This window comes from Larus michahellis, chromosome 1 (assembly GCF_964199755.1).
Source record: "Larus michahellis chromosome 1, bLarMic1.1, whole genome shotgun sequence".
NCBI lineage: Eukaryota > Metazoa > Chordata > Aves > Charadriiformes > Laridae > Larus > Larus michahellis.
The window spans coordinates 144,784,150-144,804,596 of NC_133896.1; the positions used below are offsets into that span (position 1 = coordinate 144,784,150).

The window sequence follows — 20,447 nt, forward strand, 5'->3', positions numbered from 1 at the left end:
ATTATTACTGAATGCTGACGATGGGCAATAAGTGAAGACAGCATGGGGTTGAATTAATTATGATAGTCTAGGGTAGTAGAGTATGTATTATGGGTAGTTGAGTGTGACCTTAGGGTAAAGTTAACTGAAAAAATAGAACATCATGAAATAAAAGAATGAGGGAAAAGAAGGATCAAAGACTAGTAAGGAAGAAGTAAGAGCATCATTTTAGACAGCTAACCACTGCGGAGAAAAGGATGTAATAACATGTAAAGGAATGAAGAAAGAGTTGGAAGAAAATAACTTATTGGATGATGTCAGTTTCTTGATGTGGAAATCTGTGAGCTACTCTTGAGAGAGGGAACACTATCAATTATTTTAATGGTCTGTTTTGTACTGTGCTGCTGATATTAATGGATTTGGAACCTATTTTCAAAGGCAAGAGTCTGAATCACAAATTAAGGGTTGTTACTGGAATTGCTGCCTTTTACAACAGAAATTCATAATGAAGGGAAGAGAGAAGCTATGTAGAGACCTGTGAAATGAGATAGTAAAATGAAATGTGGTAAAGTTAATATGGGACAGATAAGGGCAATGCACTTTGATCACTAGGAAAATTATATCATCAGAGTTAAAATGTGGGTGACAGCAAAGGTTTATTTAAATGCTAAAACGTAGAAAGATGTTTGCTCTGAACTTTAGATGTAAATTTTGCAGAATGTCCCATCATAGTTTTGTTGCAAGAATTATTAAACATATGCCAAAACTAATGTGTCCTAGGTGTTAGAAAATGTACAAAAAATCCCCACACCCCTCAGTAATGCTGGTCATGCTTCTTTTTATGCAGCCAAGGGTTTAATCAGCTTTCTGGGCTGTGAGAGCACATTGCCATCTTATGTCCAATTTTTATCATCCACCAGTACTCCCAAGTCCTTCTCTGCATGGCCACTCTCAATCCCTTTATACCCCAGCCCGTATTGATACCAGGGATTGCCCCAACCCAGATGCAGGACCTTGCACTTGGCCATGTTGAACTTCATGAGGTTCACACGGGCTCACTTTTCAAGCCTGTCAAGGTTCTTCCCTCTAATGAATCAACTGCACCACTCAGGTTGGTGCCATCTGCAAACTCAATGAGGGTGCACTCAATTCCACAATGTCATTGATGAAGATGTTAAATAACATTGGTCCTAGTATGGACCCTTGAGGGACACCACTGGTTGCTGGTTTCCACTTGGACATTGAGCTGCTGCCTGTAACCCTTTGGATAGCAGCCATGCAGCCAATTTCTTATCCATCTAATAATCCATCCATGAAATGCATATCTCTCCAATTTAGCAGCAAGCATGTTGCGGGGAACCATATGAAAGACCTTACAGAATTCCAGGTAGATGAAATCCATAGTTTTTCCCTCTTCCCATGATGCAGTTACTCCATCATAGAAGGCCACTGGATTAGTTGGGCATGATTTGCCTCATTTCATTTTCTTTCTTTTCTTTCCTCCACTTTCTATGGCCAATTTTATCAAGGTTTGCTGGTAAGAAGTATGAAATTACCCACTGTGATACCTGAAAAGCAAAACACAATGCAATGGACACTCTCAGCATTTTCCTTTGTTGCTAAAAGATCCGGGTGTGGAAGGTTAAAAAGTGTATGAGAACATGCCAAGTGTCACACAGACACACATATGTAACCACATGCACACACAGTTAAACTAATGATATTTGCCTTTTATCACTTTCCCAGCAGAGGATAAATTTACAAAATTCACCATTCACATAGTGCTTTTTTTCCTTTCAAATTTTGCCTTGACAGAAATTGTGTGTTCTTTAGACTGGAAGGGAGATCTCAAGGGCACAGAGTAAGCTCAGTCTGCTACACCGCCTAGTCTTTGTCAGGAGGCTTTGAGCCTGGACAGGAGGTTTTGTCAATGCCAGAGAAAACTGAAATAATACCCTGAGAGATTTGATCACAGGAGTCTTTTTTTGCTGTGTTTTTAAGTCTGATACCTTCTTGTTGTTGCTATTAGTGGTAGGAAATTTGCCTGTGGTGCCAGAATTTCCATTTTGTTCCTGTAAGTGTATTTCAGTAGTGATATGACTGACAGAGTAACGACAACATGCAGGCGGGTATAATTTGGACTGATGGTGTGCCAGTTCTACCTTCAGACAACCTCACTAACTCACTTTGTCAGTGACCTTCAACACACTTAAGCTCCGTGGCTTATTTTCCTAAGCAAAACTGCCAATTATAGTTAATTTCCTCAAATAGGTGGTAGGTGTTTTAAATTGTAAATTGCACTGATTGAGACAAGGAAATATTCGGATCTCTTTTACAGCTGAATACAAATGCGGTACTAAGTTCTGTTTTGTTTTTTTTTCCTGTAGGAACTGAAGTACATATGACAACAGATAACATCAGCACACATACAATAATATTGCTTAAATAAACAAAAAGAATAAAAGCTTGCCCTGTTCCTTTTCACAAGAACTGCTTATATTTAGCCAAAGAAGACTGGAATTTAATTTCTCAGAAGTTACTGCATACATAAACTGTATCATTTCACATACGATTCTATATAGTTCATATATGATTCCCTTTAAATGCAAAATTCAACTTGTCTTTCTTCAGGTGGAATAGTAAAATCATATTATATTATACTGATATTATAGCATTATATAAATCTGTATGGTACCAAATGACACATGCAATGCAGTAACTGTACCATACAGGACTTGCACTATTTCCTTCTAATTTCCTACTTCTGTCACATAATGATAATTTACAAGTTACTGCTGTTCCTTTCTAAATTTTGAGTAAGGTGTGAACCCCAACATTGAAAATACTAAGCTTAAATTATGCTTGGAATATTGCAAAATGGAAAAAACAAAATGAGAGATGAATTCTCATTAATTTTGGTCAATAAAGAAAAGATTATTCCACCAGAAAAATACATAATCCACAAACATAGTATGCATCAAAACCAGCTAACTGATATTATCAAGTAATGGAGATTAGATGTATCAGATACTAGTGAGATCAGTGCTGTGGTGTTGAAGTTTGAAAGTTTAAATCATGATTCTGACCAGCTGTTTTGATGCTAGTTTAATATAATTAATAATTATGTAGCATGTATGAATCAAAATGATCCTTGTTCTTCTTTAACATTTGTAGATAAAATCTCACATCTTCATAATATGCTCAGAACTTATGCTTTGAAGCAGTCAGAATATAAATAATATGGAATGCTGCAATTTTGGTCTGTGCTTTCCCCTTCCTCATCCCTCTTCCCTAATATTTTTCTGTGAAACCATCCAAAAATTTTACCAAATCAGTATTTCCCTTGGTGTCTTCTCACAGCGTAAGATCTTTGGAACAAGGATGCTATTTTTTGTTTAGCAAAGTCATATATGTGTTCAGTACTAAGTAATAATGAATAAAATGCTTAAATGAATGTTACTTTCCAGCTTCTACCTTATTTCCTAGGCATCTGCTATCCAATCGTAGGGAAAATCTTTTCTTGCACATACTATTTTTAGAAGTATTAGAATAATTAAATATTCATATTTCAGATTATAAAGCTCTTAATCATATCCACCGTAGATCTGGTTTTGCCTAAAATAGCTATAGTACGTTCTATCCCATCTTTTCTGTTAATTTTTAATTTTTAATTTTTAATTTTTAACTCCTTTTATTAACATTTCAGTTGTTTGATAGTCTAATTGTTTTGCTGGTTTGATATTGTTAATTCTAGTAGGAATTAATACATTATTGCATGTAGATGAAGATGTCACTGAAATCTAGCAGAGAAAAAACGGAAAACATTGGATTATGTGCTAAAAAAAACCAAAGCCAAACAAAAATACTAAAAAAAACCCCTGAATTAAGTTTTGCATGTATCTCCTTTGGATGTCTTATACAGACCTCCTACTTATCAGTAACTAACACTTCCGTGATTCCCAGATAAAAACCAAAATGTCAGAGATCCAGTAAACATCAAAATTAGAAGTGAATATGGTGCCAAAGTATTATATTATCTATTACAATGGAATAAAATTAGATTCTCACAGGATCCACTGAATTAACAAACGCAATTGTTTCCTGAATTCTCCAAAGGCAACTGCAAATTGAGCTTGTGTTCAAAATAAAGAATTAAAATAGCTGCATCAAATAATTAGAGGCATTCTTAAGAGCTGATTATTCAGCTCACAGCTTCCAGTGGTGCCTACAGATACTCAAAGGGAGACTTTGCACAACCAACTTCACCAGCAGTTGTTAAATGCAGAGCATAGTCTTGCATTGTTCACCTGTCTGCAGAGAGGGTATAACAGTTACCTTTAGTTATTAAAACTGGCTGTTAATTCAGTTTTTAGACATTCATTCACATTCATTTTAAACGGGACATAGGCACTCTCTTAAGCTTATTTGAAAGTGCTTACCCTTTAGTTATATGTAGTGTTAGATCAACATTACTGAAGTCTTTCTGCAAAGACTAGTTACCTAGATTACCTAGAGTGTAGTGACATGTAGTCTTGGGAGTTTTGAGTAATAACAAATGTTGATTTGTGCCATCTAACTTAAAAGTCCTACGCATTCTTGGAAACTTAGCTGTAGTATAATCATTATGCTAGCAGCCTTGGGACCCTCTGCAGCTAAATGTTCTCTACCCATATTTTACACCTGCTGACTTGCCAGTGCAGTATATTACACATTCTTCTGAAGAAAATTACACTGCAATTTATATATCCTAAAGGGGCTCTCATGTTCTTGGGTCTTTACCGTAGCGTTTACTGTAGACTTACTCATGTTCTTGGTCCCTTGGACAGGACTGAAGCTTCATCACAGTGCTTAAGCTTATGCATAGTGCTATTTTCATTGAAGTCAACATGACTTCTCATATGCTTAAAACTATGCACCCAAGCGCTTTACCAGCACAGAGCCAGCATATGTAACACAAAGGGAAAGAGAGTATTTTTAAACATTTCAGTATTTTGAACTGATTGCTGTATTTAGAATGTTGTAATTTAAGAAAGTAGATTGTAGGTATATTTTGCAAATTTCAAAATGGCTTAGCTGATGAGGGAGGTGAGATGGGTGAAAGCAAATTCTGTGCTTCTGCATAGCAGTATTGTGCACTCAGACATGTTAGCATTTTTACATTCACACCTCATCAAGTGCGCCAATTTAGCAGAGAAATGTAAGCTATTTGAGGTCACTGCCACACTTTCATACTGACAGTGTTCCTCCTGGTGCTTGTGCAGAAAAATATGTGCTTCTCTCTGAATTAATTTAAATAACTATATGGTAGATTTATGCTTTTTAACGAGTCTTTCATTATTCAATCAGTAAGCATTGCAGGCTCAGTCCATTCCTCCGTCAAATAGAGCAGATTCCAGAGTTACACTGGAAGTGCAAGAAACACTCCCCTTATCTGTTGGAGGTCACTGAAAGGATAGACTGCACAATGCCTTCTTTCTTTTGAGCCATTATAGACGGTTATGTCAAAGCAATGTGCTGTATTTAGAAGACTTTAAGTTCTAGATACGGTGTAACTTGCGTAACAAAAAATCCGTATTAAAAATATTACTGAATTTATGTAGCTACCTCATTTCTAGATTAGTTATTAATCTTATAAAATAATGATTTCTCTATTAATAACTATCAATAAAAGCAATCTCTTGAACCTTAATTTAATAGGTTTAAAAGGTATTATTCTCAGTAATTTTTATTCAAAGCAAATTTTTTTTTAGTAAAAAACGTACCAAAATAGATTAAGACAGGATGAAAGATAAAATTTATTAGATTTATAATTTTTTCAGGATAAATTAATATATTCTATTAACTATATTAGTTAATGGAATACAATTAATATTAAAACAATTAATATATTCCATCGCCCTGTATTAACTTGTAGGAATATATAGCCTCATTTAAAGCATGCGAAACTGAGGGATGCACTGATTTAATGCACTTATTGTTGTCCAGGAAACCAGCTTGTGGGAAGCACATAATTTAGGGCATGGGTTAGTCATTATTTTGGTCTTTATTTGGTAGGAACAGTATACACAGTACTGACATTTTGTAAAATATTAAGAATTTGTCCTTTCATTCTCTGTACATGGAAAAGTTAATGCACTAAGAGATGCAAACAATCTTTCTGAAAACAAAGGTATGTGCAGTCATGTAATTGAAAACTATAGACACTGTAGAGTACAGAGCTGAGGAAATATTAGAATATAATATTGTTCATACAACCCCTTTTTCAACCTTAGAATATTTCTTTTGCAATAGAAGTGTCTATGTAGATTTTTTTGTTGTTTCTCTAAAACTATTTGAAAGAAGCCTGTGAAATAACATTTTCTTTTTGTTTTAATCCTTGCTAATGCATGGAACACAAAACTCTATAGGGATTTTTTCTGTATTTTCCTACAGTCCATCCAATTTCAAATATGACACAAAATCGTCATTTAATTATCTTTTCTTGAAAAGAAACATTTCCTGTCTATATAGCAGCACCTACACATTTGCTGTGGTCTGGAATTTGGGAGTTTTTTGTTTTGCATGTGTTGCAGCTGGAGTCATTAAGAATACAAATTCAATTATGTTACATGTTCCTTAATTAAATGTTGCTGTGATATAGAGCTAGCAGTTGCAACCCAAATGGTTTTGGTGGTGCTGTTGTTAACGTTAATGGTATCAGAATAATGGCCACTGTAATTGTGTGTCTTCTGCTATCCAGTGATAATATAGGAATTAAAACAAAACCAAACAAATTTAATTCAGGTAAATTTAAGTAAAATTCTGAGCTTTCGTTGGCTTCCACATCAAAAACTATCTAGAACAGTAGGAATTTAAGTCTTTATATTATTTAGGAGATGGATGGAAAGCATCTAATTTATGACTAAGGACTGCTTTGAAATCATTGAATGTGGCTGTTTGCTGTAGTTATGCACATTTTGGACAGATTATAACTTCATTTTAACACCATTACGGGAAGGGAGTGCCAGGGAATAAACCTGTGTTCTTTCTGGAAGACTATTAACTATATAGAGCATTTTCATGTACATGTATTTGTATATATTTGCACATCTGTATGCACCCCCACACAATTGCACACACAAGCTGCCAGTATTCAGTAAATAATTAAGAAATAATGGTTATTTAAATCAAGACAATATGTATATATTTCTCTTTCTACAATTCAAATCAACACACAGGTATATAGATAGATATGTTGCCTTTCTCTGTGATCTATCCTAATTTAGGTGATCCACAGTCAAATTCTAAGACAATTTGACAAGCTGTAATTCTCAATAATAATTTTCCTCTGTTTTTATTTGAAATGCCAAATGTCTGTTTTGATCTTCATCTGCCAAATGAGAACTTCTTGGTGCGGCTATACAGGTAGCTGGAGAGCCTTGGCCATAGTCTTGAGCCAGGGACCGTGTTATGACCGCTAAACTACCCCACTGGTAGACCCCTCTTTTTGGACGTGAACTGGCTTAAGGTTTGCGTATTAAGTGAGACTCAAAGTAAAGCTAACTCACCAGCCTTGGGAGAAGTGCAGAGAGGAAAGTACAGTTCTGCTTTTCTATTGCTCCCTCAAGCCTGCAATGAAGTGTTGGCTCAAGCTGATTGTAAAATTATAATAGTTCTCATGGGATGGGAAACCAAGAGCTTTTGACATCTATTGAAATGGCTGCATAAATAAGACATATCATTGGGAAAATGACTATTAAATCCTGTATTAATCTAGTTTGAGCTGGAAGTTTCCAGAAGGTTTAGCATGCTCTATGTGAAACTGGGAGGTCATACAAGTAATAATGTGCTGTGTGATTTCTGAAAACTGAGCGCTTTCCCAAAATTAAATGGAGTCTAAAGGTATACTGTGTGACAGATGGAGCAATTACATATAAAATGCAAAGGAATGGCATCAGCTTAAGCAGTAGTCGATAATTTTTTGCTGCCATTAGAGGCTTCAGAATGGATATCTAAAATGCAAGCACTGGTAAACTGCATGCATGGGACCTGACTACATTATATATAGATTATACATATTATCTGAATGGAGGAAGATGTAGGATAAGTTGTGAATACATCTGGGAAGACTTGTAAACCCAGAAAATCTGTTTCTGAATGAGAATTTTATTCATTATCAAAGGATATGTGAGCCAGAGGGTGTGCTTACAGCGGGGTGACTTCGTTTGTGATAGATGTATGCATGGCATTGAGAATAAATCTGAGAATACAAGGTGACTTTACATCCATACATAAATGAAATCAAGTATTTTTTTAAAGCACATGGGTTAGTGTTTCAGCATGAAAAACTTTTAAGGAGAGATACTTACTAAATTGAAGTTTACGACTGCATGACTCATAGAGCTACTTAGGAAGGAAAAAAAGTCGCCCATGTGAAACTCTGCTTTATTATGGCTACGTTGACTGGCAGTAGTTCGGAACTGGCTCATATATGCCTACATTATTCTGTATCTTTACTATCACACTATAACCTGAAAAAATAAATAAAAGAAAAAAATAAATAAAAGAAACATTTTTTGTAAAGCAAAAATCCTTTACAAAAGAAGTTTGACACAGTTCAGTAAGGAATTACACCATGCATTTTTCACTCAGCAATGAATGGAATTTTAGGAAAAGAGATCACCTGGCATTTAATAGATATGTTATGATGTCACATCTTTTTCTAGTTGTCATAAACACTGAGGCCTCTTAGAACTTTCTAAAACATGAACTTTTATACAAATGTAATTTTCAGCAGAGCTACAATATCTACAACAGATTTAATATACGTAATTAAATGGTTCCTGACCTTGAACATTTGGAAAATAATTTCCCATCTTATTTACATTTTGAAATATTTTCCTTTGTTACTTTTCATCGGCATGAAAAGTGAAACACAAAGCTTGCAAAACAAGAACTCCAGTCAAACACTAGGTTCGTCAATAGAGCAAACCGGAATTCAGTTTTTAATGCACTAGATCACCACTGCTCTCTGCCCTGCTCTCTGCTCTACTGACAGTTCCAGGATTCCTGTTAAGATTTAGCATCTATGTTTCATGTGAGATGAATGAGTAAACACTTTTTAGACTGCAGAAGGGCCAATCCTATAAAGCAGTGATAATGTTCGTATGGGAATCCAAGGCTAAAATTGGTAATCTGTTGATTTTTTGTATATGGGGAAGAAAAATGCCTCAACCATAAAAGAAGCCCTCAAGCAGAGGGAAGCTTGGGGGGACAAAGCTTGATTGTGGGACAAGCAGTTGGTGCAGACAGGGAATTCTCCTGAGCCATGGGAGATTCCGAGTCACGTTCCAGTCCTGTCTCCTAGATTAGTGACTTGATATGCAACCTCAAGTTAACCTTACAGGGATAGCTAGTCTTTTTTTTTTTTTTCTTATGACCGTCTTCTTATAGAAGTTTCAGGACAAATGAATCAACATTTTTAACAAAAAAACAATGTGGTTGGAAGATCAAAATTTCTCCTCTCTGTATGAGATAATATGTTTCTGGAAGCTTATATTTTCAAAAGATCAATATAATTTTTCTAAAAAATGCTCCTGAGTATCTTAAATGGTTTTGGTGCTACTGAAATAATTCCAACAATAAAAATTCTGTTCTCCTCAAACAGTTCCATACGAACTTTATTACCCACATGGCTTGTATCAGGAATAGTGTGGGCAGGAGGACTAGGGTAGTGATTATCCTGTACTCAGCACTGGTGAGGCCACACCTCAAATACTGTGTTCAATTTTGGGTCCCTCACTACATGAAAGACACTGAGGTGCTGGAACGTGTTCAAAGATCAATGAAGCTGGTGAAGGGTCTAGAGAACAGCTCTTATAAGGAGGGGCTGAGGGAACTAGGGTTGTTTACCTGGAGATAAGGAGGCTGAGGGGAGACCTTATCACTCTCTACAACTACCTGAAAGGAGGTTATAGCGAGAGGGTCGGTCTCTTTTCCCAGGTAGCAAGTGATAGGATGAGAGGAAATGGCCTCAAATTATGCCAGGGGAGGTTTAGATTGGATATCCGTAAACAGTTTTTCACTGAGAGGGTTGTCAAGCATTGGAACAGCCTGCCCAGGGAAGTGGTTGAGTCACCATCCCTGGAGATATTTAAAAGACGTGTAGATGTGACACTTAGGGACATGGTTTACTGGTAGTTTTGTTAGTGTTAGGATAATGATTGGACTTGATGATCTAATAGGGTTTTTTTCAACCTAAAAAAATCAATGATTCAACAATTGAGCGATTCAATGATTATGTCATTCTATGGCTAATACCCACAGTATGAAAAAAATCCAATGTGGTAGGAACACAGAAACCCAGTTTGAGAACTATTTGATGTAATCCATTGTATCAGATCTCAAAATTAATTTAGAAACCCCTCAAACCCAAGAACTTAGTTATAAAAATATACTTCAGTTATTAATAGACAAGTGAAAGATTGTTCCACAACACATAGGAGAAACAGCATTCCCACTCACATTGTAATTAAATACATTTTAGAATTATATTAAGTTGTTCTGAAAATTGATTGCTCCATGATTTCTTCAAGCTGCAAAGAACAAAACAAAAGAAATAAAGAATATTTCAAATATTACAGATAACCTTATGTCACATACTGGTGCTATGTGGTATTTGCGTCTCATCACATCTAGTAGCATGGTGTGGTGACATTTTCTGAATTCCCATTAGACTTGCGTTGTCCTTTCTGAAGTATACCGAACTGGAGTCACTTTTGGAAGCACATTAAAGAGAAAATCCTTGCAATATGTTACTGATACATATATATATATGTATATATGTGTATATATATATATGATTTGGTAGTAGCTGAACTAAAATGTTTTGGGACACATCTACTTATTGCACTCAAATTACTTTAAATGTGGATTACAGTCTAAATAATTACACATACAGTTTTTGTCTACAGGCTCTCTCTATATATATGATCAAATTGATTTTGTTATTTTTAAATTCATAGAAATTATATGTGCTAGTTGATTTTATATTTGGCTTGTGATTATCATATTTTTTTATCAAACAATTAGAAGACTACCTCACTGGGGCAACTAAGATCAAAATTTCTTCGGTTATCTGCTTTCAAACTTATATCTAGGTGGATTTGAATAATTACTTCTCATTAATTTTTTACATGAATCTGAAATAGTTTAAGGGCACTTTACAGGTGGAGTACTTGTTTTATCTAAATACAAAATTAATTTTATTTGGGTAGCACTTGAGAAGGGATTCAACCTTCATTGGGCTAAAACTAAATTGGAAAAATATTAAAAAAAAGGACAAAACTTGGATGGTGACTGAGATTTAGAGCCTATATATAACATTTCTCAAAGAAATTGATAGATTAGAGAACATCTATATTTCATTGACAGTGATATTTTTCGGAGTTAATTATATACTGAATACATATAATTGAATGCACTCGTGTACTACATTTTGACTCACTAATCACAATCACCGCATATATAACGGCAGTGTTTCCAAAATTTCTATTGAAAATCTGTATTCTGTCTGTATCAAGAAGACAAGCAAACCAGTGCACAGAACCCAAAACTGTATGTATTAACAAATCTTAAGTACTTTGGTGACGCTTAGCTGCATTCTGTCTTACTTACGATCATGGATTCAGATTTAGTTGAAAACTTGAATTTTGAAGGATATAGGGGCATTTTAAATAGTAGAATAAAAGGAAGTAACAAATTAATTTTTTAGCTAAATATGATGTCTGTGACATATTCAGTCTTCATACACAAACTCATACATACACAAGTTAGTGAAGTATACTGTTCTGTTTCAATATGGCTTGAAAACACACTTCTAAATAAAGACAATTCAGGAAAAAAAGGGTTAGAGTGGTAACTTAGACCATTTTATTTGTTTACTAGCCATTCTTTATTTCTAAACTAAATTAGAAATTGAGATTCCTTTTCATATTTCACTCTTTATCAAGTAACCTTTTACGTTACAGAGGGATACTTGCTACAGGAGTAAGTTCAGTCTAATGAAATGTTGGGTGTAAGGTCTTTTTATTTTTTTTTAGTCAGAAAACAGAGGTATTACCCAAGGAGAGGGGTGGGGAAAACTATGTTTATTTTCTCTTGCTCCCGTAAGTACAACTATGGCACGTACGGACATGTGTATGTGTGTGTGTGTGTGTGCGAGTATATGCCTCAAAAGTATTTTGATAAAGCATAGTGAATACAAATTAAAATGTATTCTTTACTAAATCTTCTAATAAATAAGTGCAAGTTCTTTATCATGGTAAGTAACTTCAGTTAATTTCTAGGTTTTTCTAAAGAGCATGAAATGTGGTATAATATGAACCAAGGCTACTTTTGGACCAATTTCATGTCTGGGATTGACTCAACTCTGTTTCACCTTTGTTTACGGTCTGTTATTTTAAATATCTTTTTGCTTATATGGGAAAAAAGATTGAATTTTAAGGAGGTCTTTATGGTTTGTCTTGGTCCATTCAAATTGTGTGAGACAATGACAATTTTATTTGCATTGATTCCATCCAAAATTTAGGTTGTAGCTAATTTTTAATAAATCCTAATGAGGATGAATAAGATATTAAGCCATTGAAGATAGTGACTGAAGGAATTATTTCTTCAAGGCTACAAAACAAAATGAAATAAATTGCATTTCTTATATAGAAACCATAATTTACTAAACTTTTAATACACTTTTTTGGTTTGTATTATTCTTTTTTAATAGCACATTAATTTTGTTTTTGCAGAAATCACTTTTAGCTGAAGTAACTGCATTGTCACAGAATACGATACATTTTTTCAAATATTTTCAATTTGTTCTTCTTGACATTTTATGTTTATGTGCAGTTTGCATTTTTTTGTTTTTCAATTTCAAATGTAACAGATTTTGACATTTTTGTTACATTTTTCTTTTTTTTTGTACTAGTGTTTTTTTTATTTTTGAGAATCTGCTGTTTTTGAATTCTCTTTTTTCCCTTTATTCTCCTCCTCACTATGATCCCAGGAGCCAACACAAAGAAAAGCGCAGATGATATAACCAGTAATGATCGTGGTGAAGATGAAGGTATTTTTTGTTTTTTCAAAGCTCGACCCTGATGCATGAACATAAACTTTTTAATTTTTATTATAATAATAATTACTATTGTTATTGTTATTGCTGTTATTTCAACATGATTTTTAGTCCCTTATTTGCAGAAGCACATTTCAGTGTGCTTCTTTATTTTCTTCTTTAGAAATTACTTCCATTGTTTTTCTTTTTAAAATCCAAATTAGCATAGATGACTGCACTTCCCTTTGACATAGGTGTAAAGGTTATTCCTAAGTATGTGTGAAGTGAGTAACATAAATATTATCTGAAACTACATACCTCCCTCCTGCCCCCCATTCTTTCTTAGGTTGAGAAAATGGAAGTTAAAAACATGCATGTGCTCTTTTCCCACATTTTGTAAATTCACCTGTTTGAAATTCATATAAGAAACTCACATATATCCTTCCTTTCACTTCCACTGTTTCCCCAGTGCACATGCTGTACATTGATGCACTTGAATTGTGCTTTGTCTTTGCTGTTTTTATTTACTTATTTATTTTTTTCTCACAGGATGTGGTTTATTTCAGGACACACACACAAAAAGAAGCTATTGATGTTGCTTTATTGTTTTTTCCTGTAATCAGCTAGCCTCTGAGATGATACATTCATTCTGACTCTGACCACATTCCCACTGAAATCAATGACAATCATTTTCATTGACTTCTTTCAGAGTTGGATTGGATTCCCTGAAAGGAAATGTTAAAGTTCAGAGTGAAACACCCCAAAAAAGTTTTACAAGGAAATACTTTTTTCTTGCCTTGGCACAGCAAAGCTATTTAGGATGCACTGAAATAGAAAGAAGTTATGAAATCTTCCTCTATTCTCACCCTTCCTTTTCATTAAAGTTACACTGACAGTTTATTTCACTTTATATATGTACCAAATTCAGAAAAATATTTTCAAATTAATTGAGAAGATAACAGACTTAAGTAGCTTATTGGAGCAATGTGTTTCTCATTCCTTTCATGCTTGGCCAATCCGAAGTGTTATTCAATGTCTTTTTTCTTGTTTTCTTCTATCTGACGTCAGTTCTCGTAACTGAAACATTTGTCCTCTCTGTTCCCCTTACAATCATGCATGCTGCAGTGAGGACACCGTCTCCTCTTTTCCTGGGAGTTCAGCTCAATTGTGGCTACTCTATCCATATATAAAATACTGTAATAAAAATCTCTGGTCTTTGATTCACACTGATTGCCCTCTACTGCACCACCTCCATTGCTGAATTACACTATTTCTTATAACACAAAAACGCTGTGCAGAATACTCCAAAATTACTGTTATTTTCAGAATTTCACTTTCCTATTTCTGTGCAACGTATGATTTTTTTTTTAAATTATGGTATCATCATTTGATATACCAAATTCTGTAGTTAATTTTAAAGCAAAAGATAAGTAACAGGCAAAAGCAAAATTCTTTTACAAATGTAGGATAGATATTGGATTATGAATACATTATTATTTAGACTTCTTAAAACATTATAAAACATTAGGGTTTCATCATTAACAAAGGCATCCACTTTAGACCTAAGCACATAAAGTATGGAGCTCATTTCCTTTGTGTGGAAGCTAACCGTGTTCCCATTGAAGGGGAAGAGAAAAACTCCCATTGACTTCAGCAGTGAAAAAATCACTGAGAAAGGATTAAATACAACAAATCATGACATGAGACTTTGGAGAGAGAAGGGGGAAGTGTTAAATAATTGTTGTTTTAATTTTTTGAGGGCTTAGCTGAGACTTCACAGATAACACACTTTCATGTACTTTGTTGAAAACGCTGACAATAAAAAAAATGCATCCACTAGAATGTACCTCATTGCTTTATGTGATCTGTTTAATAGTTGCATTACTCTTATAGTCACAACAATTAAAAAGATCTTATCGCAAAATCTTTTGTTCTGCTGCTCAAATACAACACATAAAATACAACATATAAAGTATGTATCTTTTTTTATGAAAAGAAGGCAGATTCTATGAGAAGCCTTAAACTCTGACAACTAGACAAGTGTACACTGGAGCCTGAACATACATTCCTTGCACTCAGCTGACAATTTTTTCTATTTAGGGTAGTACATACACATGAATAAGGTAAAAGTGGGCCATAGGAATATGAGCAGCCATAACTTACCTTTATATATGCTCAAATTAGCCCTACAAGTACAAAGTATTATATATGTGGTGCCTCATTGCTGATCACATTTTCGGTATCTTAGAGTATTTCTTAACAAACCTGAGAAAAGGGAAAAGTAAGTTCCTAATTTAGGTAGTCTGAACCATCCCTGGGATCAGAAGTTATTAGAGGAAGAGATATGAATCCAGTCCTAAATATACCCCAAATCTTTATAACTCACTCTGAAGTATGAAAATATTGCTATCAATTTCATTTAACTTTCATTTAGAAATAAAGACCCAGCTGCTTATCTGCTTGATAAGTCAAGAGCTTTTCTGTGTATACAAAAGATCAGCCATACTATTAAGGAGCATTAATTCAAGGCTGTTCTTTAAGGCTTAGCTACCATGGAAAGGAGAAATACAACACAGAAGACATCGTTTGCTTTAAATACAAAAATTCTGGGCTGTGAATTCACATAAATTCTCTTTGTTTGTTAACTTCTAGGATATTTGAAAGGAGGAACAGTTTACTGTGTTTAATTCTATCAGAACAATTTAATTTTGTGATATTATCTCTTACTGAACTATTGGGAATATAATTTCAGCAATTATGTCTCAGTGAGGAATGGGAAAGTATGGATCATTATTGTAATTTTATTATTAAATGTACAGACACTTCTAAATTGGCATATACTTGAATCAGAATATTCTAAAAAAAAGACAAGATTATTCCATAATTTATTTTTCTCTTCAAGTTTTTAGACATTTATATTCATAGTAAATTCCTTGTAATACTGAAGGCATTTTAAGTGTTCTGAGAAATACATGTTCAGAGGAAATAGTATTTGAAGTAACCAAGAAAGATATTCAACCTATAAATATTAGGCCTGTAGGATGATCCTGAACTGTGTAAGCTAGCTGATTAAAGTGGTGGTGATGACACCGAAAACATAGGAAACAACTAAGAATATTTTTAGCTCTGTCATAAATTACTAATGCCGTATTTCATTATTTTTTATTACTTTATTATGTTTTCCTTACTTGAATTTTTTCAGACATTCATGATCAGAACAGCAAGAAACCCGTTATGGTCTACATCCATGGTGGATCTTACATGGAGGGTACTGGAAATATGATTGATGGCAGCATTCTCGCAAGTTACGGAAATGTCATTGTTGTCACTCTCAATTACAGACTGGGGGTTTTAGGTAAGTGACTCTTTTCTTCATCACCAATTGCACAGAAATGTTTTATTGCTTAATTTATCTAACAATCGATCAAAGATCCTTGGGCCATTTTAATTTTTTTTTAAACAGAACATTCTTGGTGGTGGGTAGATTGACTGTATTATGTTAATTTTGAATTCTATTGAATATTTTATGGAAACTGACCTAGGCTACATGTCCCCTTGTTTTTGACAGCTGCCTTCACCTTAGACAACGACTGGATATTTATATTTATGTTAGTACTGATTTACGTTAAATTTGTCATCATATCCTATTTGCTCCCGTCTCAGTGATTTCACAATTTTTGAAAACTAGTACCTATTTCTCATTAAAATCTTTTGATTCCATGTAAAAAAAAAAAGGTAGAAAATTTATCAAGAACGAGTACTCTCCAATTTCAAAACAATTGGTAATATGAAGAGGGAAAATATGACTGTTTACCTGTATTTATTATTATTGTGTGCAAATTGTTTTTTTAAGGTAGAATATGTCGAGGTAATACAGACAAAACAGGCTATAAACACTGATGGAATTTATGTTGCAGGTAATGTGGAGTTAAGGGGTTTCAAGGAGTGGTGTAAAATTAACTTCCTAAATATACGGAACTCCATAACCATGAATTAAAATAATGAGAAAAATTAATACTTCTGTCTTTCAAACAGAAACAAAATTTGCCTCTTCTTGACATTATAAATATTCTTCTGTCAGCGTTAGATTGAATAACTGAATCAACTTAGATCCATGACAACAGGCCAAAAATCTTTTCTGCCTTTTCTGTGATTCTGACTCCTGGATGTTTGCATGTACCAGGTTTCTCCCCAAGTGAAGGTCTATTTATTGAAGTTCTACTTTTCCATAGAAAATTAAGCTAAAAATTTGCTCATAACAGCAGACACTAGAAATACATTTTATCTTAATGAAAAAAACATATAGTCAGTGCAGAATAGCATATAGACTATTAGAATGCTCATATTTCCAGCATTTTAGATACACGAGGTAAAGTACAGTAATTTTTTGTGGGTGTTTTTTTGATTTAGCATGGCTTTTACAAAGATTTTTAATCTTGCTTTTCTTGATAGCAAATCTGATCTATATTCTTGGCATGCGCTATTTTGGGACACAGGAAACTTCTTTTGCTCAGTTGTGTATTAATGTGGTTAATTTCTTTCAATAATATTCTACCTCATTAGAGTGCTGAGAATTTTTCTTCATGTCCCTGATTTTGATTCTTGTTTAAATACAAAAGAATATTTTTTCTATGTTAGAGTCAGATTTAAACATAAAGCCAGGAATAAAAAAAAGATATTTCAGTATACTTATGTATGCAATCTTGGTACTCAGAAGCACACACAGAGAAAAAAAAAAAAGGAAAGTAAAAATACAAGTGAAGAACTGAAGACTCTTAAAAAAAAATAAAGTGAGTGTTGTTATTGTTAAATAAAGTGTATACCCAGAAGCTTGGCAAAAGTTATTTATCTGTAAAAAAAGGTTATTTAATGGATCTCTTAAAAGGCTTTCTTTCAGTGTCTTAAAACTGAAATCGTTGAAGGATACAGATAATTATAAGTAGTTTAAAAAGTTATTGTCCATGCTTTATATCAATCTAAAGGACAAAATGCAATATGTGCATTGATGAACTGGTATTTTATGTATTTATATTGAAAACAAACAAAAAAGACAGAATGCTATATTTTTACATCGTCGCATGAAAAAAAGCAGAATACAGAGACATTAATAGAAAAAACTGAAATGTAATAACTGTGAAGATTTTAAATGGATTACGAAATATACAGTTTTATATTTGGCATTAAATACTGCTTCTCAACAGTGGCAAATGTAACTTTTGAGGCACTATGGGATTTATTCTTTGTTATAGGAGGTCTATGCTTGAATTAGAACAACAGAAAATCTTCAGATTATGCATTTAGCACTTAAAAAATTAGACAAATTATGTTTTATGAGCATATTTCTGTTTTTTTCTTAGTTGGTGAAATGTAAATGTGATCATTGAGAATACATTATGTTCTCCCTGGACATTGGAATAAGCTAGGTGAATTCCATGTATTTTTCACTTGCTTCCTAAGTAAAAAACAGAAAAAGAAAACAAAAATGTTTTTCAGGTAAATAACCTTATGGAGAAGAAATATGATTATTCATAAAAGTTAAAAAAATAGCATAATTATTATGACAAAATTTAAGGATCGACAATATTTGTATCCATTTCTTCTAGTCTGGATTATCTTCTTTTTGAAAAATACACTTATTTCTGTAAATCTACTCTGTTTCAATTGCGTTTGATTTGTACATAAGACGACACATACAAACCTGACTTTAATGTCAGAGATGTCTAATTCTATCACTATTATCACATCCTGTGATGGAGGAATATGCATTGAATTGACCACAATGATGAGTTCCTGAAGACACTTTATATATATTTTTTTCCTTCCTCTGAAAAATTATCACTTAAATGGACCCGAATACTGGATGTTATTATACTTACCATAAATGTTGGTTCTGTTCTTCAGGCACATAATTATTTTCCTTTCAGTCTATATTGTGTCATTAACAGCAGTAGATAGAAAATATATTAGGACTGCATAGATAATCACTGGATGAAATCAGCCAGACAAATCATAGAATCATAGAATGGCTTGGATTGGAAGGGACCTTAAAGATCATCCAGTTCCAATCCCCTGCCATGGGCAGGGACACCTTTCACTAAACCAGGTTGCTCAAACTCTATCCAACCTGACCTTGAACACTTCCAGGGATGAGGCACCCACAACTCCTCTGTGCAACCTGTTCCAGTGTCTCAGCACCCTCATCATAACCAACATCTTCCTTATGTTCAGTCTAAATTTGCCTTCTTTCTGTTTAAAACTACTGCCCCTTGTCCTGTCACTACAGGCCTTGGTAAAAAGTCTCTCTCCATATTTCTTATAAGCCCTTTTTGTATATTGAAAGGCCCCAATAAGGTCTCCTGAGAGCCTTCTCTTCTTCAGGCTGAACTGGAGAACTCAGCCTTTCTTCACAATAAAGGTGTTCCAGCCTTCTATTTTTGTGGCCCTCCTCTGGAACTGCTCAAACAGGTCCATGTCTTCCTTGTACAGGGGACCCCAGAACTGGATGCAGTAGTCCTGGTGGGGTCCCATGAGAGTGGAGTAGAGGGGGAGCATCACCTTTCAACCTGCTAGACTTGCTTCTTTTTATGCATCCCAGGATACAATTGCTCTGAGCAATGTACCCGTAGAAGTCCATCTTATAATTCTTTATAGTCCTTGAAAGATTCAGCTCCAACTGTGCCTTACCTTTCCTAATCCCATCCCTGCACACCAAGTCAGCATCCCTATGTTCTTCCCAGCATACATGTCCCTGGCCTATGCATTTACTTCTTACTCTTTAGTTTGACCAGAAGATCCTTACTGAGACTAGCCGGTCTCCTGCTTTCCTTACTTGATTTCTTACAGGTGGGAATCAAGAGCTCTTGCGCTCTAAAATATATGAACCTTAAAGAGCTTCCAGCCAGTTCTGCTCCTTTATCCCTGAGGGCAGTTTCCGAGGATTTCCCATCTACTAATTCCTTAAACAACTGAAAGTTGGCTCTCCTAAAATTCAGGATCCTGACTCTACTCTTCACCTGGCCCATATCCCTCAAGATTGTGAATTCCACCAGGGCGTGATCACTGAGGCCTAGACTTCCACTAGTCTTGACCACTCTGATTAGTTTTCTGTGTTGGTAAGCAACAAGTCCAGTAATGCTTCTCCTGTGGCTGGGCTGTCTATCACCTGGGTTAAGAAATTATCCTTGACGAACTCTAAGAGTCTCCTGGACTGCTTACAGCTTGCTGTGCTGCTCTCCCAGCAGATGTCACAGTGCTTGAAGCTCCCCAGGAGGATCAGAGCCTGTGAGTGTGATGCTTCCTGTAGTTGAACGCTACATTGACATCCTCCCCTTCATCGGGCAGTCTATAGTAAACACCAACCACGAGGTTTCCTTTGTTGTCTTGGCCT

At 34.6% G+C, this 20,447-nt stretch overlaps 1 protein-coding gene across 4 annotated transcripts in view; it reads left to right on the forward strand.

Moving 5' to 3' along the window:
* Positions 1–20,447, forward strand: part of NLGN4X (neuroligin 4 X-linked) — a 187,161-nt gene that overhangs the window by 87,683 nt on the left and 79,031 nt on the right. For 3 of the 4 annotated variants that reach the window (XM_074607004.1, XM_074607025.1, XM_074607014.1), the window contains 2 exons: positions 13,016–13,075; positions 16,263–16,415. In XM_074607004.1, coding sequence (XP_074463105.1) covers positions 13,016–13,075; positions 16,263–16,415 — 213 coding nt within the window. The remainder of the gene's footprint in view (positions 1–13,015; positions 13,076–16,262; positions 16,416–20,447) is intronic. The other variant, XM_074607035.1, reaches the window with a different exon arrangement.